At 27.5% G+C, this 22,640-nt stretch overlaps 1 protein-coding gene and 1 non-coding gene across 2 annotated transcripts in view; both read right to left on the bottom strand.

Annotated features, from left to right (window-relative positions):
* LOC103575847 (tubby-related protein 4) overlaps window positions 1-19,230 on the bottom strand; it is a 38,977-nt gene extending 19,747 nt beyond the window's left edge. Inside the window, exons 1-2 of the mRNA XM_014442096.2 lie at window positions 19,135-19,230; window positions 5,845-6,012 (exon numbers count right to left, since the gene is read on the bottom strand). Coding sequence (XP_014297582.1) covers window positions 5,845-6,012; window positions 19,135-19,230 — 264 coding nt within the window. The remainder of the gene's footprint in view (window positions 1-5,844; window positions 6,013-19,134) is intronic.
* A 1,724-nt stretch (window positions 19,231-20,954) lies between these two features.
* Window positions 20,955-21,027, bottom strand: Trnam-cau (transfer RNA methionine (anticodon CAU)). Its single transcript has one exon. It is a non-coding gene; the product is annotated as a tRNA-Met (tRNA).
* Between the last annotated feature and the right edge of the window lie 1,613 nt (window positions 21,028-22,640).

The following is a 22,640-nucleotide window of genomic DNA, read 5'->3' as shown; positions in this document are numbered from 1 at the left end:
ATCACTAAAATACTAGTGACCAGGCTTGCGCAGGATTTCAATAACACTATTGTACATCAATATATCACTCGTTAATTAAATGAAAATTCAGTCAAAGATAAAAATTCTAAATCTTGTTTTTTTTTCATAAATTTGAATTCATTATTTTGTAGCTGTGCCCCAGGTACTCTATTGTGTCTTATTCTGTACCTGTAGACATCATTGTCCATTTACAATTTATTACCAATTTCACTTTAGTGCAATTTGCTACATTTTAATATCGTAAAACCTGCTGATAGTAAAAATAAAAATAAAAAATAAAATTCCTCTGAAGTAAAAAATTTGTAAATAAAATTTTAAAAACTTTTTAATCAACTCTGCTTCAATAAATTTTTTTCATGCTGTAAAAGTTACGTAACGCTTTGCTTGTATATCCAAAATAAATAAAAAAAAAAAAAAGGCAATGGTTACATTTTTTTAATTAGTAAATATTCAAAAAACGATAAATTGTACCTCTCATACGTAAGCTGATTTTAATGTAAACTTTCTTTTTGGGTCATGAAAAGTATAACAATGCAGATGTATTTTAGTAAATTGGACAATGTTGAGAGTCCCTGGGTCTAAACAGCATTGCGTGTACCAGATCGATAACAAAATGTATATAAGCTTAACTTTAACACCTAAATATATATACGGTATTCAAATGTTTGCCAAAAAAATTTAAATGCTCCCATTGTTTGTTTGATATTTATCATACAGCGAGAACATTTTGGTTAATTAAAACCAAACATTCTTTTATTTTATTTGAATGTAACAATCAGACTCATCAATATTGAAAACATTGTTCGGTATGTGACTTAATTAATTTGTCGCATACGAAGTAGAAAAAAATTGATGTAAATATTAATACGTCACATGTTCAAAAAAAAGTTTTTTCCATTTTTCTGATTACAAGTATGGATAGATCCCTGATAAAAGTCATATTTGTGTAAAAATATCAATCTCATAAAGAAAGTCATGTGTAACTTTAACGAATGACCGAAAGTTTTGTGTTGATTCAAAAGTAACGCTCGAAAAACTTTAATTTTGGATGAAATAAAATTTTTCTCCTATCGAAAAAAATAAATCAATTGAAAATAGCAATATCCAGTATGAAAAACAAATATATGGAAAAAATGGATAGTATAGTATATTTTTACACCACGAAAATATATGAAAAAATATATAATACCTTATATTTTCACACTTATATGAATTCATGCATTTTTTATACATATGTTATATATTAAATAATATATTACAAATTCTCGGCTGGAAGTAAATATTCTTGATTCAATAAATTTTTTTTTGAACACCTCAATTTTCTTGGATTAAGTAGAAATTTTCTTTAACCAAAATAAATTTTCTTGGCTCAAGATAACGTTTTTTCTCTGTGATAATTATACACGAAAATTCAAACACGAACTACTTTAAGATAATACGAATTTTTTTCTGTACATATATTTTCTGATTTTATTATTCATTTTTACATCAACTATATAGCTCATGTATATTTATGGTATCTATATACACTATACGTTATATTGTAAAGGTCGAAAACTATCAAGAATATAAGAAAGACCAAGTAAACGTTTACGTTGCCAAAAATGTGGGTTTTAAGGGGATGAAAGTGATGACGTGACTATGAGGGCAAAATGTAGAGCAATAAAATGATATTGACGATGAGAGTGAGAAGAAAGTATTAAGAACAAAAGCAAAGAAATTTTATTATATACCCACACACACACACACATGCCATCATAATGACCTTAATCTTCTGACAAACATCTTTGCAATATAAAAAAAAAAAAGTTATTAGAAAATTTATTAATATTCACGAAAAAAGCGGAGCAGATAAAACAGTTTATTAAAAAAATTTCCGATAAAAAAAGTATGCTATAAATATCAAAATATTCATTTATAATGCTACGAAAAATGAATTACTGGATGCATAAAATTACTGGATATATATATATATATATATATATATATATATATATATATATATATGTATATATATATATATATATATATATATGTATATATATATATATTTTTTTTTCTACTCAAATATTGTAATTTAAGTGTTTTTTTTTTCAAACAGAAAATCTCGAAAAAAGCTCGAGAGCGTTAAGATAGAATACGTGCAATCCTTGCAGAGTTTGTTAGACCCTCATCATGGTTTTTTTTTCTCCATTTTCCTAGTGCGTAGACATGATTCTCATACTATACGTATAATACACAACGTGTCTATACATGTCATACAACTGAAGATAACAACAGTAAGCAAAAGCAAGAGTAGTCTGTACAATTTACAGTAGTGTTGTAGCAGCTATTGCAAAAACGAACAAAGGACAATTCATAGAGTTTACAAGGACGAGTGAGGTAAAGATTGCAAGGGTGACTTTGTAAAGGTATTTAGTCGCTTTTGCTATGTAATAGTATGTCTACACATTTATTTACTTATTTGTTAATTTGTAAATAGAAGAAAAAAAAATTGACTTAAAATTAAAATACGTAAGACGGATAGTACTTGCGATAGTTTAGTCTCTAAACCTCTCAAATTTCACACCTAATTTGCACACCTCAAACGTAAAGCGTTGGGTGTGCACAACTCACACGATTTTTAAAATTACATTTTTTCACCTTAAATCAACTGCGCTTTTTATATTGCACATATATATTATCAAAATTATAAAAATATCAGAAAAACACTCCCATAAACACACGTGATATTTTTTTTTCTTGTTCTATTTGTAGATTATTACAAAAAAATAATCAATTGAGATAAATTTTTGACAGCCATCAATTTGTCTGTACGAATGTCAGTTCGTAATCACGATAACTTGCGAAAAACTCAATGAATCGACCTAGTTCTTTTTTTAATAGCTTCAGATTTGTGTAGGATATAATCCATCTAATAACAATACTGTAATCCTTTTTGTTGTTTAATTAATTACATCACTTTATCACAGTAAAAACCAACAGCATTGAGTAAATAAATCGCGGCCCTATTTTTTACCCTCTGCCGATCACTAGCAATAACATCCGCGTGGCAGTTACATAGCCATCCGTGGAAAACTTCCGTTAAACTTTTTTTTCAGTATATGAAAATATATATAAATATAAATATTTACATAAACATACAGTTTACGTTCGACTACTTTTCCATCATTTCGCCTGTCTTTAGTCGAGAACGATGGTAAAGAAATTGAAGTGTGTTCGGCAAAAAGCTTTGAAATGATGTATAGGTTAAGTAAATTTACCATAACGTAATATAAAAGCAAGTGATCTGTGTGAAAATCGTGCAAATAGTGTGAAATTAGGCTGCGACTGGTTTTACTGATATCAACTTTTTCGACCGGTCATATATCTTTCAACTTTTTTACAAGTACCTACTTTACGCCATGTAATGGTCTATGTAAAACGGAGAGTAGGGCAAAATGTGGTTGCACAGATAATTTTTTTTAAGCCTACAAGGAAAAAAAATCAGCAGCTACCAACCAATCAGCCGATATCTGATACCAATTATTTCCTTAAAGTAAAATCAAAATAATGAAATTTATTTCGGGGAATCCAATTTTGAATAAGGCCTCTTTTTTTGGATTTTCCATTTATTTTTCAAATTGCCGAATTCGGGAATATTCATTTTCCCGAAAGTATTAAAAGTACATCTGATAATTTTTTTAAATTTTCGAATCTTGAAAAAGCGCAAAAGTTCGTTTAATGGCATGATCAATAGTTTTTAAGATTTTTTTAAAAAATTAGTTAAAATATTTTTAGTCTGCCATTTTGTAGGAGGTTAAAGTCTTCTATTTGATGATACATTTTCAAATAAACTAATCTGAAGTATGATCTTTTCACCCTCGTTACCTCATTTTGTATAGTTTTATCAGCTTATAATTCAAACTACCCATATAATTTAAACTCAGCCTCCGTTATATTTAATCAACTTTTATTAACTACTGTTTCAATTACTTCATTGCAGTAAATAATTTCATTTTATCGTAGCTTGGTCTACCACAGCATCGATTACTACAATTCAGTCTTCCGTTTTTACTTCAATTGGTATTTACCAAAATCACTGTTATTAGTTACGGTAGTTTTTCTGTTTTATTACTGCACTTCAGATGTAATCAATAAAAAATTTTAATATTCATATTTTTCAATCATAAATTTCAGTAAATTCTATCTTTCTGAAATTCTGTCTAGACTATTTATTATGCATTAGTTAATGCATAAACTTTTCCTACGAATAGTATAAATTACTTGTAGCAATGAAAACAAAGGAGAAAACATTTGCAATATTACAATAATATGCGTAATTATATATAAAGACGTCATTAGCTGTCGCGTCTTTACACCCGAATGAACGACAACGAGTCGCGTCGTTATTTACATTTTATTTTTGTTTTATTATTTTCTTCCATGCTTTCCACCCCTTCTTTATTTCCTTCTTTACGTCTTTTTTTTGTTGTTTTCCCTATTTCAACTTTTTTTTTTTTTATCATTCTCACCCCATTTTCTCTTTAACATTTGCATCTGGCACCTCTCTCTTCAACCCTCTCTTTAACTATACTGTACACTAGTAGTTCGCTAATTGGCATGTCTCCGAACTCCCAGAAGGTAAAAAAAATCGATTTTATAAATAAATGTATATATATATATATAAATTCCTATCCGAATCACAAAATAATGCAGATTTATGCATATATATTTACATCTTCGCAGTTTATGTTTTTTTATTCATCTCCATACGATTTCATAAGCTCGTTAATTTTTATTATGAATAAATTAATACATATAAGCTCTTAAAATGAAATACTATAGCAATAATTCAATTATTATAATTTCATCGGTTAGCTTTAGAGGCAATAAAAATTACATATTCCGATTATTATAATACGATTTAATATTTTTATATTTTTTCAACTTAATATGAACATTAGGACGGGTCAAAAAAATCGACTATTTTTTTTTTGGTTACTAGACACCTCTAAAAAATTCTCACCAAAAATAAGCTCTTAATTTCAATAGGAAGGTCCTTGGCATTACAGTTTTTGTCTTTTTCCTCAGCCGAATAAAAAAAAAATTCATATCTCACTCATTAATTGATCGTACGGCCAAACTTTATATACCATTTTGTAGGAAATTGAACGCTCTACAAAAAAGGTTTCTTACGTTTTCATCATAAATCTCACCATTCAAAAAATATTAAAGATTGAAGCTAAATTATTTTAAGAAACATTTGTTTTTTGCTTATGAATTTTATAACTCATGAACAAAAAAGGATTATGAAATGGACAATGCATATGTTTGTAGGGAATTAAATGTTCTACAAAAATAGCCTCTTATGCTTAGTCGATCAAATTAAGCATTTAAAAGATATTCATCATCAAACTTTAATGCATACCAATCTTAACAATTTTTGATAACTAATTCAGAAATTTTCAATTTAATTCATGAGTTTTTAGGAAATTTATACAAATTTAAGTTTTTACCAACAGAGAAATGCTTCAAACATATATTTATGAAAACAAGGAATAACTATTTTCATTATGTTTTTGAATTATTCGAAGAATCTGAATAATTCATAAATTATTGTTGAAATATTTTTCCAGGAAGTTCTAAATGAATATATTTGAATTTGCATCGGATAATGCGAAAATTTACAACTAATTAAAAATTATGAACTATTGGAAAATTAAAACTATTCAATCCAAATTTTGCTCATAATTATATTGGCTTCATACAAACTTTTCAATATACTTCCATTTACTCACCCCCTCCCTTTTATAAGTATGCATATTATGTAATATTTCTCACCTCACTTTGATGTCCACGTAAGTTATAATTGGCTCTCAGTGGATTTTCAGTAGTTCTTGTTCGACAGTGTGATGTCGTGAAAGTAACTCCAACTAAACCACGTGCATTTCCAGTAGCTAGCCACCCTTCCTGGTAGTAATTTGTACGATTAAGTTTCCAACCCTCATCCTGAAACATGAATTATAATATCAAGTTTATTATTAACCTGTGAATATTTATAAATAGTATAATTTATTCGTAATTATCCAACAGTTTCGCTTTCCGTTAGTACCACAGTCTATTGCATTCACTTTCTATAAAAAAAAAAAAGCTCACTATTTAAAACTCCATACCAGAATCCATACATTGAGTGGCTGAAACCATTATGGGAATCCATGGATTTTTATCGAAATCCCGGTAAAGAAAATATGAGATCTCAAAAAAATTTATAGAAATCCATGGGGAAAATTTTCTATTCCGATATCTCTGAATTGAACCCCCTAGAATTTTATGGGAATCCATAGAAATTCTGAATTTTACAAAAAAATTTCCTCAGGAACTCTTATAGAATCCCGTACATTTCTTTACATGGGTTTCCACAAAAATTCTTACCATCGGAAAATTTTTTGTCCATAGCTTCGGATGAGAATTCGCTTGGAAATCTATGAAATCCTATAGAGATTCATGGAAACCCAACGGAAAAAATTATAGAAACCCATACAGATTCTTATCTGAAGTTATCGACAGAAATTTTATTCTCATGGGTTCCTGTAAAATCCTAAAATTTTTTTATGGACTTGCACAGAAGTCTATAGAAATCCATGGATTCCCATCATGTTTTCCACCAACCTATATTGAGTCCCGTATGGAATTTTTATAGAGCAACCATTTAATATTTATTTGCGCTTTCACTTGTGATTTTTGAGGGTATTGTTAATAGCCATCGATACATACTAAATTGTTATTATCTTACCGAAATATGGACTAGAGATTATCAATATTATTGGTTTATCGTTAATTTCCGGTTAATTATACACCAGCTGGTCCATTCGTAAATGTACAATAGATTACTCTCAATTATTCTGTTGTGTGTGAGCCACAAGTAAAATGGCAATTTAGGAAAAGGGAATTGCCAATAAAATGAATAAAAAAAAAATTACTCTTTTTTTTACCCATTCTCGTATTCTCTTTACTTGCAATTCTTTTATTTCTTTCTTCTTATTTATTCATCATTTTTATCAAATATTAATTCAGTTATTTATTGACTTTTTTTTTGTTAGTTAAAGCATGATATTTTTATTGGAAAATTTATTCATTTCAGTTTAGATATAAAATTTTATTTAAAAAAGTCCTTTGTGTATTTTCAAATTTTAAGCATCAATGACCCTGATAAATATACATCTATATGTCGAGATCTAATCAGAACTGAACATAAATGAAAAGATCTGAACAATTATCAGGAAAAAGAACCAGGTATTGAACCATATTGAGTCATATTCGATTTCTTTTATGATATTATAAAGCGACATGTCAAAAATTTTAGCAATAACGCTATAGATTTTTTTCTGTACACAAAAAGTCATTACAGTAATATATTTTTTCATTATAATTGCATCACGATTTTCCTACTTCAGCTCTAACATGAATACTTTTATATTAAGGTGATATAAAAGTAATACTACGCTCACAGAAAGTTTACAAAATTCACTATTGTCGAACTTTTCAAAAGCGTAAGTTAAAAACGTCACACTTGAAGTTTTAAATCGCTTCAAACTTTTAACTTTTCTGTAGAAAATAACTTTTAATCAAGAATTGTTCAATTCGTTGATTCTTGTTACACGGAGAGTAATTTATGGTAACAATTACAATATATTATGGGAATGGTTAGTAAAATTTTTACTCTCCACGTATATTGAGCCCGTGGGTTCCAGTTCTGTAAAAAAGACTAAAATCAAAATTGTGTTTTTGTTTCACGGTTTCGGTAAATTTTTACTCTCCCCTCATTTTTTAACCTGTGAGTTAAAGTTCTGTAAAGACTAAAATCAAAATTATGTTTTTCAACTTTACGCCAAGAAAATCGATGATTTTCGAAAAATTCGCGCTAAAGAAGCTCGAAAATAGCAAGAAGGGGCTGGCTCAGGTTTAACCGATAGACAGATTTTTTTCAGGGTAACTGTGACAATTCGTTCAAAAATGTAGACCATTTTGTACTAATTTAATCTATTACTTCATTTGTTTTAATCGAATTTTCCAAATTCACTTTTCCATCCACTAGTTGATCGACTGAATGTGGCTGCCCACATTCTCTTAATTTAATTTAAACCGACGGTGGCTTAAAAATCGATTATTTCTATTTGAAATAGGTTCGTAAAAGACAATAAAAATTCAATACCTTTGGAAATCACGGTAGCTTTGATGACCCCAGCGTTAGATCACAAAATAAATTCTAATTCGGTATTTTAAAAAATCGTAAATAAAATAAATTATCAATAAACTGACATACCATGAGGAGAATAAGTATTTAAAATAATAATAATGATAATAATAACAACAATAAAGAGTAAAAGGCAGATATCAGATGTCGTCTAATGGCTTGACTGGGGCATATGAAAATTGTTCGGATGTTCAAGCAGTTTTGTCTCTATATTATATACGAAGATAGTATAGCAGATACTCATGCTTGATGCAATATCGAGTTACATCAAACAATGTTTGTGACGAACGATCGAACATAGACAAGAGTATATCAAACCAAAACCTACACTATATTACTATTGTATGATATACTTTGTAAAAGAGTGATCAGACGAAGCCAAATAACCGCTATATATTAATAGTCCTTTGTTCCTTAATAATGTATTATTATTTTTCAAATTTAATTTTAAAACTTGTCTATCAGCGATAATTTAATAATAAAATTATCCATTTTCTTCGACTTCTCGCTATAAAAATTAATTTTCGAAAAATTCAAAAAGTTATTGTTCTCCACCCGATTTTCAAAAATCGAGTTTATATTGGATGTCAACGTTTTGAAGTCCTAGAAAATTATTCTGTCTATTTTCAAGATGGTCTTCGAATGTGTGTGTGTGTGTGTGTGTGTGTGTGTGTGTGTGTGTGTGTGTGTGTGTGTGTGTGTGTGTGTGTGTGTCAAAACCCGAAAGCAATATAAAATAAAATTTATGGTGACGAAAAAAAGAAATTTTTTTTTATAAGTAATCTTTAAGCACTTCTAAGAGTATAAAAGCAGCTTTAAGTGTGTGTCTGAACCACCTAAAATCCCACTTATTGCCTTTTCATGTTTAGAATTCACAATCAAATACAATATCACCCTCGTAATGCTTAGAATACTCTATTCAATGATATAACACTCATTTAATCTCTCAAAATCTAAAGTTTATTGATTTTTTTTATAATTTTATAATTCATACTGCTAACGTTAGTATTAAAAATATGAAAAAATGTATGATCAACTAAAGTTGAAGTAAACTTTAGAAATTCATTATTTAAACTCCGGTCGCAAAGTGCTAATGTCAAAGTTATCCGTGTCAAAATACAAAAATTCCTGCGGAATTTCAAAGCAGGTCTTGGTCAGAATGTTCCGGTCGGAATAATGTCGAAAACAGTAATCAGTATTTTTACGAAACTTTGAAATTTTATGAAAAACCGGAGATAAGGTAAACGCCCCTATACCCGCTCAGTACTATTAGTCGCTCACTTTAGGTGTTTAAGGCGTTTTTTTATAATTTCTATAAAAAAAAAGGACAACTAAAAATATTATTATTGATAAATAATTATTTGTTAATTTTAATATATTAAAATATGATATATCAAATTATTTTATAATAGATTATAAATTGAAATTGAATGACTGTTTTCAAAATCGCGCTCAGCCGGGCATTTTTTACTTTAACGTTCATTCGTTAGATTAAATTTAGGCTACGTCAAATTTTTTAAGAATTGTTGTAACCATATCTTATTAAATACATTTTTAAAATTCATGAAATTTTATATTATAAAAGAATAAAGTAGTATAATTTATAAATTATTTTCCAAATCAATAAACTTATCATAGTTTTATTGATATTGTCTTTGAGCGACTATAGGGCCATGTGTTGATCGAGTAATGGTACATGACAACTTTTAGTGAGCGACTATGGGCACACTCAAGGACCTTATTTAAAAAATTAATAATAATTAATCATTAAAATTATTCTTGAAACTAAAATTTGATTCTAAGACTCGAAACTTCAAAAAATAACTATAAAAAAACAAATATGGTTTTTCATTTTATTTATTAATTTATATTGAGTGATTTAATGTCACTCCAATGAAAAGTGAGCGGGTATAGAGGCTTCTACCCTATAACTGAAATGTTAATACCATATATTTTTCAGGCCGTATATCTTTATGGTATATATATTTTTTAGGAAATACCGCGCGATTTAACTGAAAATTTTTTGAAATATTGACTATTCATTTTATCTATTAGATCGTGAAGCTGCTGCTTTCAGTGATCACTAATTAACATAAGTGCATATAGATAAGTAAAAATACTACGTTATTAAATTTGTATGAATATTAGAAAAGTTTTTTAAAATTCCCAACATATGGAATAAAAAAAAATTACTGGTGCAATTAATTTGAATCATGAAATAAAAAAAGTTTATAGACTTACGTATTTCATCCATATTATTAAATTAGGTCGAGAGTATTTCAAGCATTAGCATTCAGAATTTAATTAATGAAAAAAAGTGGCAAAAAAAAAAAATTAAGAAGAGAAGTAATGAGAAAGATAAAAAAAAGTAGATACTTTGAATTTATAAAGTTAACATTAATTACGCCGGCTCAAAGTAAATAAGTACCTGACATTCCCTGAAATTATTAATTTATTTTACCCACTGATCTTAGTAATTTATGTTTTTAATCATTTTTTTTTCTTTTTCATAAAGAAAAGTACAGTCACTGATAGTCAAATAGAAATAAATAAACGTAATGAAAAATTTTATTTATTCAAAAAAAATCGGTCATAAATATTTATATGTCTACTGAATTAAACCACCTCGTCTTACGAAGCTTATACTTAATAAATTTTTTAGATTTTTGAGGTTTCAGGAATTCTTGAGTGATCTTTTAAAATCAAATTTTTGAGTTTAAAATTGATCAGATTTTTTTTTTTTGACTTTCTTGTATCTTTGATACACTTTGACGCTCGGATATCCTCAAGAAATTAGTCAAAATAGCTCTTTAGAGCTACAAAACATCTACGTCTTTCAAAAACTAGATTTTCGAAAATCGGATTGAAAACCATCAACTCTTTTTTTTGGAAATTTTAATTTTTTTAGCGGCAAATTTAAAAAACGGTTTTCAACTGCATTCTTTAATTGAGCGTTAAAATTTATCTTTGTAGTTACCTTTCCTCATTACATCAACATTTATCAAAGGATCTAAAGAGTAATTGGAAAATAATTTCGTAAATTACACAATTATTAAATTGCTGTGTTTAGACTATTGTTAATTGCTTCTGTAGCTCTTGAAAATTCATGTCTTTTCAAGAGCTTGGAAAGACATAATAGAGAAGTCGAATCATAGCAAAAATAATTGTGTAGTTGTTAAAATTATTGGCATATTACTTTTGATTCTTTGATACATATTAATTGGTAGATGTCATCAACATGTCTAATTACAATTAACTATAATATTAGGGAACAGTAAGACCAAATGAGACGCTATTTTTTAACAAAAAAAAAAAAGGAAAAAAATTTTTAATAAATATATGTGCCTAGAAAAATTTCAATCGTACATTATCATGCAGAATCATGCTCAAACATGCATGATCATGCAAAGTCATATTCAATAATGCATGATCATGCATGACGAAGAAAAAACTATCATGCAAAGACGTGGGATTATACATGATCACGCGTAACCACGCACGGTTGTACATGACCATGCATAACCAGGCATGTCATAGACAATCATGCATGACAAAGAAAAAATTATCATGCATGGTTCATGCAAAGTCATGAATGATTAATTGATTATGTATGATCACGATGCATGTGTGTGACCATTCACGATCATGCATAACTATGCATGATTTATGCAAAGTCATGTAGAATTATACATGATCATGCGTAACCATGCATGGTTGTACATGACCATGCATAACCAGGCACGTCATAGGCAATCATGCATGAAAAAGAAAAAATTATCATGCATGACCAGGCTTGATTATATTTTCTCGGGAAATATTAAAGTCACATTATTCCTATTAACGCATAATTTTACTGATGCATTTAGATGGTTGTTAAAACATTATGGTTAAAACTATCTTCGCATTAAGAATATCATTATTTTTATTATTATTACCATACACACTATTATTATAACATTCAATTACAATTTATTAAGAAATTATAGAATTTTCTTTCCATAAAAAAGGCATAATAAGAAAAAAAATATGGGCATTATAGAAAAATTTAAAAGAAAGTATCAAAGTTGAACGGTTGAATATTCTTCACGGCACAAAAGACTTTACTGCCTTTAGAATTACTGCAAAGGATAGGGTTGATAAGGGTAAGTATGTTTGTGTTGGTAAGGGTTGAAAATACAATACCCGGGAGCTAGTGAAGTGGCACTAAAATTAGGGGATGCAGGTTGCTTTGGCCTCAGGTGTATCGTGGCTTTATATAGTATAACATTATAAGAAAACTTCTTTTGTCGACTGTAAATGATGTACTTAACGGTTATATTTTTATCATATGAAAACTGATAAATTTAAAGAATGGTTTATTTGTTAAACCAATTTATTAAGTATCACTCAACCAGAAAATAATTATTTTCCGATACAGTAATAACTCGGGCACAAGAGAATCCCACTCCGAGGGTATGAAATTCAAAAAATTATCTACTCTGCATTCATTCCTCAAATTTTTTAGTATAAAGCAAAAAAAAATAGTAAACCTCCCAGTTGTTAATTTTCATGATTCATTTTGTTATCAGTAAACTTCGTTATCTTTTATAACTTGGAAATTACTTATCAATTGATCTTTAAATTTTATATCAGATTTAAATTTCAATGAACCTTTATATTGCTACAGATCTATTAAAATCGATCCACTCACTCACAAGTTATCAGATTAAATTTTAATCACATATATACATATATACACTCTTACTAACCCATTACTGCAAAAACTTTTATAAAATATTTCAAATACTTCCAGGCATGATTATTTACAATGATAAGAAAGTGGTTCTCGAAATCAAACTGATAACAACTTTGCATAATATAAAAATTGTGAGCGTTCTGAACACAACAATTTAGTGAATAAAACTGGGATAGAACGGGCATAGAAAAAAAATTATAATAAATATGTTGCCGATTTCTGAAAAATTTATTTTGATCAACATATTAAATTCTCTAGTTGAGAATATTTGAATAAGTGTAAATATGATTTTTACGTGAATCAGCTGGGACTGAGTAAACTTTAGCAGAACACATACTATTGCTTCGCAATTGTGTTGTGCAATTATTAAATAAAGTTTAGTAAATAAATAGCACAAGTCTGCTTTGCATTAGTCTTCTGTGATTATCATGAAGAGCGCAAAGAAAAATTGCGGACAATGGTTACTTTGACTGATGGATTATTGCTCACAACACGAGTAGACAACAGTATTATCTCGATGTATTATTATTAACTGCCTGCATAATTTAATCATTAACATGGTCATCAACTCACATATATAACATCACTATAATTATAATACAGTCTAACTGCTCTTCTACTCAATTATTAATTGATTACTTGGTTTTGATGTTCATAAGTCAAATGCCGTGTTTCCTGTGTTCAATATTTTAAAAAATATGGAACATTAAACAAATATATAAATATATGAATTAACTATACAGCAAGGGTGGGCAAAACTCGACTTGTGGAAAAACGGGCCACCCCTAATTTCGGTAAAACTTTTTTTTTAACTGTTTTTAATCGTTGGTTGATGTTAATCGTGAATTTCGCGGTGGATTGTTCTTGGTTGTATTTGAATTTTATAATTATTTATCTTTAATAATTTTGTTTTTTTGCTATATTTACTATTTGTATTGTAGATCTCTATTTTCTACACAGATTAGATACAAACAATTTTGTTAGTGATTTTTTTTAAATAAAAAAAGGTGAATTTTTTCTTGACTTTTTAGGGTTAATTCTGTTTGTTTGCCTGGGGGAGGGGGAGAGGGAATTTTTTTCTGACAACTAAAAAGTTGGTTTGATTACGACAAATGGATATAGCATAAAAAAATCACCGTTTTCGAGTGCACAAAAATCCATTGTTTCACGCTAGAACATAAAAATTAAAGAAAATGATGATTTTTTCCAATATCAAGCACCGAGTCTGTACTGAGTCTGTATTGAGTCTGTATTTTCTATGGAAGCTTTAATCAAGGCTTCTAAAATCACGCTAAAACATAAAAATTAAAGAAAATGATGATTTTTTCCAATGTCAAGCACCGAGTCTGTACTGAGTCTGTATTTTCTATGGAAGATCAAGACAATTATATTAGATTAATGGAAAATTATTATTGATTAAGTAACGACCAACTTCAACTTAGTAACAATAAGATACAACCTTACACTAAAGTATGAATAACAAAGAGAACTATTGATTTAACTTTCTGAAAAGGGCAATAACGGCTTTATTGAAAGATTTATTCACTAATTTTATTCTAGTTTCGATCCGAACCCTATATAGTGTACATAGCAATAGTATGGTCGTTGATACAGCAGTAGCCATTAAGTACGACTGTAAGGGAGGAAATCCTTACGTATCTCTTTAGACTATAGTCGAATTTATATATTTGTTATTCTTATGTTTATTCATCGTATAGGTTTATTTACTTAATACTGCTTATTATCGTACGCATATAAGCACAAGGAATGGGGCAGAAAAATTAAGAATAATCACAGTAAAAAAGAAAAATACAAATTTCGATGATAAGTTACTATTCGGTAAAAATTATTCAGTCTTGATCATTAATCATATATGATCACTTATATCTGATCAGATACGGAATATAGTACTGTCTGATTACGTATGATTATGCATGATATCAGATATGGTCATGTATGATATTAAAAATTATTATATATGATCATGCATGGTATCAGATATAATCATATACGGCATCAGATACGATCATATGTGATGTTAAACATGAGCATATATGATCATACATGGTATCAGATATGAGCATATATGATCATGCATGGTGTCAGATATGAGCATATATGATCATGCATGGTGTCAGATATAATCATATACAACATCAAATATGATCATATATGATATTAAATATGATCATACATGGTATCAGATATGAGCATATATGATACTACATTGGAGCATATATGATCATACATGGTATCCGATACAATCATATACCGCATCAGATATGATGATATATGATAATCAATATGAGCACATATGATCATACATGGTATCAGATATAATCATATACGGCATCAGATATGATGATATATGATATTAAATATGAGCACATATGATCATACATGGTATCAGATATGATCATATGTAAACATATATGATAGTAGATATCACTATTATCATTCATGGAATTAGATGTGCTCAGATATAATCATGTATGATTATGCTTGGTATCATATATGACCAAATATGACCATTTATGTCTGTATGTATTTTTTCTCAGACATCTTTAGTAACAAACTACTATCTATACTTAGTGATGACTATTCCTATTAAAAAAATTATTATCCAAAATTAATAAAAATTTATTAAAGAATTTACGATTATTCATTTGAGGATTAAGTAGTCTCAGTTAAAAGTAATTTAAAAATGACTGGGTACTCAATCCCTTTGTATATATGTATATACATATTCAAAGAGTTTTATGTCAAAATACCTATATATTTATCCACCCTAACTGGTGACTGTACTTGGCAACGCCCGAGTGATAGTAAATTAGCCAAGGCATAGACTGTCCCTACTTGTACCACGGCAAGTCCAGCACCCACATTTCTAGTACAGTTCAAATTGACATTGCTCTCCAGTATTACCTCACATATACACACATCCATATACATACATATATATGTATGTACTAACTTACACTTGGGAATCAAGAGAGGTCAGCCCAAAAAGTCAAATAAACAACGAAAACTAAATTAAGTTTATCAAAAGCATTCAACGACAGGAAACGGAAAATATTTCTACTAGATATAGTTTAATTATTTGAGTTTCAAATCTAACTACCGTAATTCTGTCTAGCCAATTTTATTTATTGATAAAATTTTATTATCACATGTTGGAAAAATTTATTCGAAATTTTTTACACTCCTCTACGGAAATTGATAATTTTTCCGAATAAGGGGACGATTACCTATTAGCTCTAGTTTTAATTTCAAAATTCAAATTTTTTAGACGTCGATATTTTGAAATCCAGGGAATTATTTCTGACCATTTTCTATGAGGTTTCTAAGTGTGTGTGTATTTGAGCCAAATGTAATTTTCAAAAATTGCAAATTTTATTTTTTTCACTCTAATTTTCAAGAAAACTCTTTACTCAGATCCAATTCGCAATATTCTTGTGGTTACAGCGCAACTTTTGAAATTGATCCGCGAAACAAAGCGTTCTTAAATTTTTAAATTAATATGTTTACATTCTAAAATTGATTTTTGATAATTTGAATAAATGTATGAATGATGAAATATAAATTTTCAAATAATATTTCCCATTAAAAAATTTTATTTACGCACTAAAATTAGAAAAAAGAGATTAAATACTGAGTGATACTTGAACATCAGTTCTCAAAGCTGTATTTATATATTTGTTTGAACGTTTTGAATAGTCATTGAATATAGTGTTGCTATTAAACATATATATTTTTTTAATAATAGATACTGTAAAACAGTTTTAAAATAGCTGACAAATGCGAATGGTTTTATGAAGCTTGAAAAGCCACCACTTGAGACACCAGACATGATCTTCTTCTTCACTAAAGGGTACTGGATGTTACACTTGAAATTTTAAGTTTTTTTTTTACTTTTCATTATCATTAATTCTACCACCGAGAAGCAAAAAAATTTTATTCAATTTTTTTTTAACTTCGTAAGAAAAGCTTTTCATTATTTTCGTAAGTACTAGAGGTGCGCGAATAAAATTCGTGCTTGAGAATTCTTTTTAATGAAACAAATAATTCGAATTTATCGTAAATTTTCGATTTACTGAATTCGAATTCGAATTATTTATAAGTATTTCAATTATTCAAAGTATTCGTAACTTTTCAAACGGTTTGTAAGTTTTCGAATTAATTTGTGCGGATTTAGATAATTTGTAAATTTTTGAATTTCTCGAAAGTTTTCGAATTATTAATAATAAGTGGGATTTTTCACTTCCTGTTTCAAGTTTGGTCGACAGCATAATAAAAATTGGTAGGTTTCGAGCCAACATTTTTCTCCGTATACAAATAATTCGAAAACTGTTAAACAATTAAAATTTTTCTGATTATTAAAAAATTCAAATTTTCGAATCTAATAGTAATATTTGATTCGATTCAAACACTATTATCACGCCACTAGTAAGTGCTTTGAATTTCATTCGCAGTAACTTTACTACCGCACGTAAATCGATATTTATTGACTATGAAGTTATTTTTGTCTATTTCTGAGAACCAAAAAATTGATTATAATATAATTTAAGTGTTAAAAAAAAAATAAAACAATGTCAGTTATCAAATAAAAAAATATTGTTTAATCAGATTGATTTGATGAATTCAGATTTGTTATCGGATTAAGTTTTAAAGTATTATCGATTCTTTATATACTTTTCGAGTATTGTCTAAGTGCGTATAAATTTAAATATGTATGAGATGAATTACTGATATCGAGTATTACTAAAGTAGACCATATATTATCTCATATATATTGCACACCATAAAACTTTTGTTTTTTCATAAGTCCATAAATAACCATATCTGATCTTATATGATCTGTCAGTCAGTAAATGAATTTCATTTCCTTTCATATATATTCATATAAGATTATATATGAATTGTACGGCAGAAAATTTTTTTTTTCTTAATATACGTTCATATATGACCTTATACGATATATATGTTCATATATGATCTCAAATGAGTTTTGAATTTAAAAAAAATTGTTTTTCTCAATATATGATCATATGTGATTATATCTAAGTATATATGGCTAAATAGGGACTTTTTCTTACGAGTATAAAAAGTATAAGTGAAATTAATGATTTATCGATTATATTTAATGTTTATAGTAGATAAATTTTTTAAACGCATTATTTGACACAATCAATAAATTTCGCTGTTATTAATTTATGGAAAGTTACAATAAATCTAAAATATTGTGAACGATCATTCATGTGTACCTATTATTGACATGCCGTAGAACCATGTGGAATTTATTGTTCACGTGCTGTCTTCAGACGTGACTACATCTTTTTTTTTTATTAAGTTTCTAATATGAAAAATATCAAGCCTTTCAAATAGTTTTAGTTATTACAAAATAAAAAAAAATATAATTCAAAATTTTGAGAAAACTTTGTTTTTTTTTTTGTGGATATTTTCTGGAATTGTAAACAGCGAATTTATATAATTATTTTTAAAAATGTGAAATATTTATTCTGGAATTGGAAAACCACTAGACCTATCGACTTTTAAATTTAATAAAAATCAAATTATTTCTTTTGCACTATAGTGCTATAAGTTTGAGCGCTCGGTATATTTATTGAAGAAAAAAATTGTTATTTGACACTCGAATCATCTGAAAAAATATTTCTATTAAATTATATATCGACATCTTTATATCGAATTCGCAAAAATAATTTTTATTTGATAAATTTTTTAATTTAAAAAAAAACTAATTTATTGAAATTATCTAAATTCGTCCAAAATTCAATGTTTTATTTTTCTTTCCACCTGTAATTGAAGTTATTAATTCAATGGTTTTATTGAAATTGATATTTTTAATTATTTGCTATTAATTTTTTTTTGCAAATAAAAAAAAAATAAAAAAATAAGACAATTTCTATTGACAAATTGAAATTTTATTTTACGAGCTTGGCTTTCAATCCGAGATTTAGTTAAATCCAGGATTTACATATATATAATATATATATATATACATAAATGAATTTTTTTAATGATGATTTGAAGAAAAAAAGTCGAATTCTAATTTCAATGATTCAAAATTTTTTAAATAATTTTCTATAAATTATAAAAATAATAATAATAATAAATAATTTACCTCAGGTAATTCATCTGGTACTTTTCCCATCCAACTAAGCGATAAAATGTTACAATCGCACTTGGCATTATTATTTTTTTCAAAATGCAAATGCATTTTTTAAAATTATAATTTTTAAACTTTAAATCCATTAACGACAAAGTCATTAAATTATTTTAAATAAACAATTTTTATAATAATAATAATCATAACTATAAGTCATATATGTATATGTATATATATAGTTTTATAAAATCACTGCATAAATTTATGAGTTTTAATAAAAAATTTAAATTTTATATAAATTTTTATTAAAATAAAAATGAGTTTTAATTAACATTGAATAAAAAATTTAATAACATTGGGTACATAAATGTAAAAAATTAAAAAAAAATTAAAATGAATTAAACAAATTGTTGTAATAATTTATTTTTATCGATAAGTTGTTTGAATTTTATAAAATGTCACCCACAATCACTTTGAATTTTTGAATAAAATATCGGTCACTGAATCACTCGTATTAAAATATACTTTCTTTCTTTCTTTTACAACGTTTTTTTTTAGTTGAAGGTTTTAACTTTTATTTTGTCATTAAATTTATTGGGATGAGCTTTCACTGCAGTCTAAAGTGATACTGAAAGCTCAAGTCGGAACATGGGGTTGGTGGTCTACCCTAGATCCACTTGGTGGTGCTCACACGAGACTAGAGACTACACCCCCGTAGATGACAACCCCTAGACGCCCTAGTAATATCTAGAACTTATTGATTCAAAGTGTGATGGTTGCTTTCGAGTATCAAACGACATCTGAGGGATTTTTGTTAAAACTTATGAAGCTTGAATTTGTTCATTTTTTTAAAATTATATTTTGAATTAATAGCTTTCATTTTATTTATAATAGTTTACTATGGAGATATTAATATTTGAATATTAATCAAATGATTGTTAATTACACTTACCCCTGGTAGAAAGATTTCTCTTCAAGAACTTAGAATAACTTTTATAGAATTCGGAATACGACTTTTGCAGCTCTTATTTTCTCTGAAAATCTATAAAAAAGTATAAAGAAACCAGAACAACTTTCGAAAAGCAGAAAAGGATGTGAAATCCCTGATTAAACAACTGAATTCGATCGAATTAAATAGAATTTAATTTTTAATTCTATATAATTCAAATAAATTCTGTCTAATTCGACAGGAAAACCAGAATATAACCAAATTAAAACGAATTTAAATAATTCTATTTGGTTTGATTCGAAAATAATCCTTGAATTTCTGGTTCTGACTCCGAATTAAACCGAATTGAAACCAATTCAAAATTTTTAAATCAGTTTTATTCTATTCAAGTCGAAAATGATTCTTGAATTCTTTTAAATTCTGTCTTACCGAATATAATAGAATATAACAGAACTGAGCAGAGTTAAAATTTTTAATTCGGTCGAATTCAGTTATTTAATCAGGTATCCGAATTCTTCTAAGAGGACTAGTAAAATAAAATATAATAGTTTTTCAGAGTTTTTGTGAGATTGAATATGTTTCCATGTGTCATGCGTGATAATTCTTTCTTTATGCATGTTTGAATATGACCACATGATCACGCATGCCTTTGTATGATTCATGCTTAGTTATACCTGCATCACTCATGGTTTTTGATCAACTGTTATTACAGCAGCTTTTATAGCTTCCGACAAAATGCATAATTCAACTTTTCGCAAGATTTTCATCATTTCAGCTACACAATTGTCAAAAACGTGGTGATTCGACCATTAAATCGACGATTAAGCTATTTCTCGTGTTAATTAAAATAAATAATATAAATTTTTTGGCCAAAAATCAAAAGTAATGCTCCGGGTGAGGATCGAACTCACGACCTTAAGATTATGAGACTTACGCGCTACCTACTGCGCTACCGAAGCAATTGCTACAGGAGAAACAATATACGAACATACTGATAAATTTTACGATTTTAGTTATATTGGGCTAAAAATTTATAAGGAATTCAAAAAAAATAATAGAAAGAGTGTAAAAAAAAGTTTTATATGGAAAAAAAAAATTAAAATAATGGGAAAAAAACTAATATTTTCAGTAAATGTATGAAATTTTCTAGTATTAGCATTGAGCGCGACGAACATCTGTCGACCGCATTAAATCATGCTCAATAAGCGTTGAAAAAGTGATAAATTTTTATAAATATAAAAATTCAAATTTACAATCCCAAAAAAAAATATATATGCAATACCACATGTGAAAGGTGTGGATAAATATTACGCATGGTGAAAAAATTAAACGATTAATTCGAAAATAATTCTCCAATTTCTGGTTCTGAATCCGAATTAAACTGAATTAAAACGAATATAAAATTTTTAAATCGGTTTCATTCTGTTTAATTCAAGTTCAAATTTTCAATTCAGTTGAATTCTGTTTTGCAGAATTCCACAGAATATAACAGAATTAAAATTTGGAATTCGGTTGAATTCAGTTGTTTAATCAGGAAAGTATAAAAAATTTTAGTAAATATATAATACATATTATTTCGAACGGAATAGTCATAATAGCAATAGAGTTGAAAAAATTATAATTCTTTCAAATTTTTAAATATTTATTTGCATTTACCAAATAAATTTAAGTGATTTAAATTATTCGTAATTATAAATTTTCAATAATTAAAAAAGCATTGGGTTAAAAATTGGTCCTGTAATAATTTTTAGCCAAAGATGAACATCATCATTCAGACAGGATTTAAGGCGATATAGCACAATATATTATTTCAACCGCTTCCACGGTGATCCATCAAGACTATAATAATTATATTTTATTAAAAACTGACGTAAACAAAATTATTTTTTACCTCATATAACAAAGATCATATTTTTGTCAACACCCTGGAAATTTAGGTTATACATTACTTATTTTTCTCATCATTGCATTGATCCATATCTATTTATTCATTTTTTTTCTAATTTTCATTTAGTAGTTGGAGATGTATTAAATTTTCAGTTACTATTTCTGCCTGTATTTTTGCAATTAACTACATAACAACTATTGTTTACCATTCTTTAACTTAACGCGTAGTATGTCCACTGCGTATGCTGTAGTCAATTCGATTTCCCCCACCTTACAGTCTGCACCCTGCCAAATTTATTCATTTTACCCAAAAATTATGTTCATAATATGAAAAAAAAAATAAATTCCTGACAAGTTTGAGTCTAATCCAAAAAATAATACTTACAAAAAATCCACTTATTAATTTTTAAATATTTATGTCAAAATTTTCATAAACTAAACGTGCAATTTTTCAAAATATTTTTTAAATATTTATTTTTTTGTTAAAAAAAAATCCAGAGATTTTTAAATGTCTGTTAACTTTATTGTCAAAATTATTTTCCCTCTAATTACTGGTAGTCATCCATTTATTAGTAGACTTACTCTAATTATAAAATAAAAAATCAAAAAATTTGATTCATACTTTTCAGGCTTAAAATCAAAAACTTCCTCGATTTTCGATAACTCGAATTTCATTTTTCGTTCA

The sequence above is a fragment of the Microplitis demolitor genome, chromosome 4 (genome assembly GCF_026212275.2).
Source record: "Microplitis demolitor isolate Queensland-Clemson2020A chromosome 4, iyMicDemo2.1a, whole genome shotgun sequence".
Lineage (NCBI taxonomy): Eukaryota > Metazoa > Arthropoda > Insecta > Hymenoptera > Braconidae > Microplitis > Microplitis demolitor.
This window is presented reverse-complemented; position numbering and strand designations above follow the sequence as displayed.